This window comes from Elephantulus edwardii, unplaced genomic scaffold (assembly GCF_000299155.1).
Source record: "Elephantulus edwardii isolate Elephantulus edwardi_28Jun2011 unplaced genomic scaffold, EleEdw1.0 scaffold00113, whole genome shotgun sequence".
NCBI classification, from domain to species: domain Eukaryota; kingdom Metazoa; phylum Chordata; class Mammalia; order Macroscelidea; family Macroscelididae; genus Elephantulus; species Elephantulus edwardii.
Window position 1 is genome coordinate 2,469,906 of NW_006399863.1, and position 3,911 is coordinate 2,473,816.

The 3,911-nt window shown below is 47.9% G+C and overlaps 1 protein-coding gene across 2 annotated transcripts in view; it reads left to right on the plus strand.

The window, feature by feature from the left end:
- The first annotated feature begins 1,952 nt into the window (after positions 1-1,952).
- Positions 1,953-3,911, plus strand: part of PDHB (pyruvate dehydrogenase (lipoamide) beta) — a 6,250-nt gene continuing 4,291 nt past the window's right edge. The window contains exons 1-7 of one of the 2 annotated variants that reach the window (XM_006892196.1): positions 1,953-1,994; positions 2,083-2,136; positions 2,979-3,086; positions 3,177-3,239; positions 3,341-3,376; positions 3,595-3,697; positions 3,749-3,879. In XM_006892196.1, the coding sequence (XP_006892258.1) occupies positions 1,953-1,994; positions 2,083-2,136; positions 2,979-3,086; positions 3,177-3,239; positions 3,341-3,376; positions 3,595-3,697; positions 3,749-3,879 (537 nt within the window). Of the gene's footprint in view, positions 1,995-2,082; positions 2,137-2,978; positions 3,087-3,176; positions 3,240-3,340; positions 3,377-3,594; positions 3,880-3,911 lie in introns of both variants that reach the window. The other variant, XM_006892195.1, reaches the window with a different exon arrangement.

The following is a 3,911-nucleotide window of genomic DNA, read 5'->3' on the forward strand; positions in this document are numbered from 1 at the left end:
AAAGGAGAAGGAGGTTGTGGGAGTCCAGAGAGATCTAGATCTTAGATAAAGGCCTTTTAAACAATTGTCAAAGAAGCCAAAGAGGCTTGAGGGCAAATGTTTCCTGTATTTTCGGAACCATGTCATTGTAAGAATGGTCTAGTTGGCTGGTTTCCATTTTCCAGTTCCTCTCAGGAAAATCTAGTGAGGATACGCATGTGACTGGCTTCGAAAAGATTACACACTTTTTTTTTTTTGGGAACAAAAAAAGGTTTAAATGGGGTAAACTTTTTTTTTTTACAAATACATTAGAGAATCATGCAATGCTGCCAGCATTGGATGCAATCCTGGGCCACAGGTCTGCACACTCCTTTGCAATTGGTCCAGTGATGGCAGACTTAAAATTTGACATTTTTGTCTTTTGTACCTTTTGCTTTTAAGCAGAAAATTGTGCCTGGTCAAATCCTCCCCTTCCCTCACAGCAATCCTACTGATTCTAGTCCCAAAGAGATTTCAAACCTGTTCCTCTTTTCCATCTTTAAGGTGCCTCCTTGTGCCGCTCTCTGCTGCAGCGTCTCTGCAGTCCTCCATCTTCCACTCTTGCCCTTATAGCCCCATCTCACTCAGTAACCAGACTGATTGCTGTCATCTTGGTATTACCTTCCATCCTGGCTTCCCAGAAGCCTTATGAAACCCAGATTTATTATTGCCTGTAAAAATCCCAACTTCAGGGTTGCAGATTCGTGGTCTGGAGTTCTGGGCCATAGATAGGCTTTGTTTGGAAAGCTTTAGGAACAAGTGGGGACTAAGGGAATCCTCAGTGGTCCTACCTTACCCCTAAGGGCAATGAAAGGAAGCCCGCAGAAGCTATCCCTATAGTCAGGTGTTTGACATCTCCTGTTAACTCAACTCAACTCCACTCCACTCACTGTCATTGAGTCTGAACCAATTTATAGCTGACCCTCTAGCGGGTTTCTGAGGCTGTAAATCTCATAGCAGAAGAATGTTCCTCTTTCTCCCAAGGAGCCCTGATTGGATTTGAACCATCAAACAGGAAAGCCTTCCAGTTAGCGGCACAGCTTCCCGTGAACAATGGCATCACAACATCCTCTAAATGCAGACCTTCTTCCAACCAGACTCCGACTTACTTAGCCTTTAGGAATCAGTGGGTTAAGTTTGCTTTTTGAGTCTGACAGTCCTAGATTTAAATCCTGGCTGATTTAACAAATCTCTGCTTCAGCTTACCCATCTGCACACGAAGATAACACTAATTAACATTTTATCTGAAATGGTTACTGTGATAGCTAAATAACCCTACAGGCTTAGACTGGCGGTTCAGAGGCACTCAGTCAGTGGTGGTGCCCCCAAGACCCAGAGACCTGCTTCGGTAAAGGTTACAGTCCCAAACCCCCAACGTTGTCGTTCTCGCTAACCGTCAGAGTTGCATCTAAGTGCTCCAGGTGTGTAAGAACAGATTGTGCGGTAAAGAGGTTTCGTTTTTGATACAAAGCACTTTACAGTGACAACTACACTCTTGCTCACAAGGTCATCATGGGTTAAGTTTCCCCTCAGGATTCTGGGCAAGAACAACTTGGTGCAGAGAGGATGCTAGTGCAAGCAGAACATGGACCTCGTATGGCTACTCCCAGGTTCTTGCAATCTTGCTCTTTAAAGTCCAACTTTCAGTCCCAGGGGTACAAGCAACACCATCCTGGGACGTGTCACAGGCGTGCATCCCGCGTGTCAGCTTCCGCCTGCTGTCAATAAAGTTCATTTGAATCTACTCCAGACGTAAGGAAAAGGTCATCTCACACGCAGTCTCTGCCCCGCCCCTTTGTGGGCGGGACACGCAGGCGCCGCGCCCCGTGACTGGACCGCGGCGGCGGGGGAGGCGGGTTCTGTCCACACCCGCCGGCCCGACTGTGTTGCTGTCTTAAGGCGGCGGCTAGAGGCGGCTAGAGGACACGGGAAAGATGGCGGTGGTGTCAGGCCTGGTGAGGAGGCCGCTCCAGCAGGTAAGCAGCCCTCGGAGCCCTCGGTGAGTCCCGATAAGACTGCCCACCCTGCTTGACCTCTGAACGCCTGTCCTCTCTCTGCCCGCAGGTATCTGGGTTGCTGAGGAGGCGATTCCACCGGTCGGCGCCGGCGGGATTGCAGGTAACTGGCCAGAGCGGCGTGGGAGCGCTCGTCCTGGGCCGAGGGTCGGGATCTCCGTGGCCGGCGGCGACCACAGGCGGGGGTTCAGCGGGTCCCGGCCAGACTTTTGCCTTGTCCTCTTTAGAGAGAATGTAGCTTCCCCCTTGTCCTTCAAAACTCTGCAGACAGCACTTTCTCTAGGAAGCCCTCCTGATCCCCAGATGGGCTTAGGACCCCAGGCCCCTAACCCCACGGGAGCTTTGGGAACCATCAGGTGTCGCCTGACGCCAGTCACCCCAGAATGTCACACGCTCGGGACTGTCAGGGATCAGATAGATGGGCTGGCAGTGAATAAAGGGCTGACAGTGTTCTGTTACGTGGCCCAAACGCCCACATCTCTCTGCTTTTAATTAGAAGATTCTGCCAGCCTGTGTGGTAAAATGACGATTGGTGTGAAGGTTAAACAGCATCTTCACGGGAGTGTTCGGCAGTACTTGGCACCTAGTGGATGCAGAAACTTAGTATCAGTTATGGTGACCTGACAGTCTCAGCTTCACATGACATCAAGTGTCAAAAAGTGACAAAAAGCAGCTCAGTATATATAGTTTCTGTTTAGGACTCCGCCGGTGAGCTTGTCTGGTAAGGGATTCATTTTTCTTAAGCCATGGAACATACGCAGTAAGATTGTCAGTAACACACCCTGGGCCAGCTTAAAATGGCTTTCAGAATCTCTGAGCTTTTTATAGAAAAGCCTGTTCTACTGTTAGTTTGTTTATCATGTACTGTGAGCGGCTTAGGTAAGTATAAAGGGAGAGAATCTCGGAATAATTCTTAGCTTATGGACTCTCCCATATCTGTGACAGGTGACAGTCCGTGATGCTATAAATCAGGGGATGGATGAGGAAATGGAAAGAGATGAAAAGGTTTTTCTGCTCGGGGAGGAAGTTGCCCAATATGACGGAGCATACAAGGTAATCAAAAGATGTGAAAGTTCTACAAAATTGAGGTGGCCATTTGCTCCCAAGTATATTTAAAAGTAATTGAAACCACTCTAATAATAGGTTAGTCGAGGCCTTTGGAAGAAATACGGAGACAAGCGGATCATAGACACCCCTATATCTGAGGTAAGCCTGCTATCAAGAGTCTGACTTTTGAGGCGCAAGTTGGTTAAAGTTTACACTGTTATTTTTATGGATTGTCACTCATTCTGGGCTTTGCTTTTTAGATGGGCTTCACTGGAATTGCTGTTGGTGCAGCTATGGTATGTAATACTGTAGAAAGACTCACTTCCCCACCAGAGCACCCTCAGTAAAAATTACAGCCTTGGAATTTGTAGGCATTGGAGCTTAGATGATATGATAAGGGGCTGCACTGTCATCCCAAAGAGATTGCTTTTAAAAACATTGAATGGTAGGGAGTGGTTTGTTATTCTTCAGTGTTGTTTCAGTCTTTGTAACACCTTTGTTTTTGACTTGACAGGCTGGGTTGCGGCCCATTTGTGAATTTATGACCTTCAATTTCTCTATGCAAGCCATTGACCAGGTTATAAACTCTGCTGCCAAGACTTACTACATGTCCGGGGGTCTTCAGTCTGTGCCTATAGTCTTCAGGGGGCCCAATGGTGCTTCGGCAGGCGTGGCTGCCCAGCACTCACAGTGCTTTGCAGCCTGGTATGGGCATTGCCCAGGCTTAAAAGTGGTCAGCCCCTGGAATTCAGAGGACGCAAAAGGACTTGTTAAATCAGCCATTCGGGATAACAATCCAGTTGTAATGTTAGAGAATGAATTGATGTATGG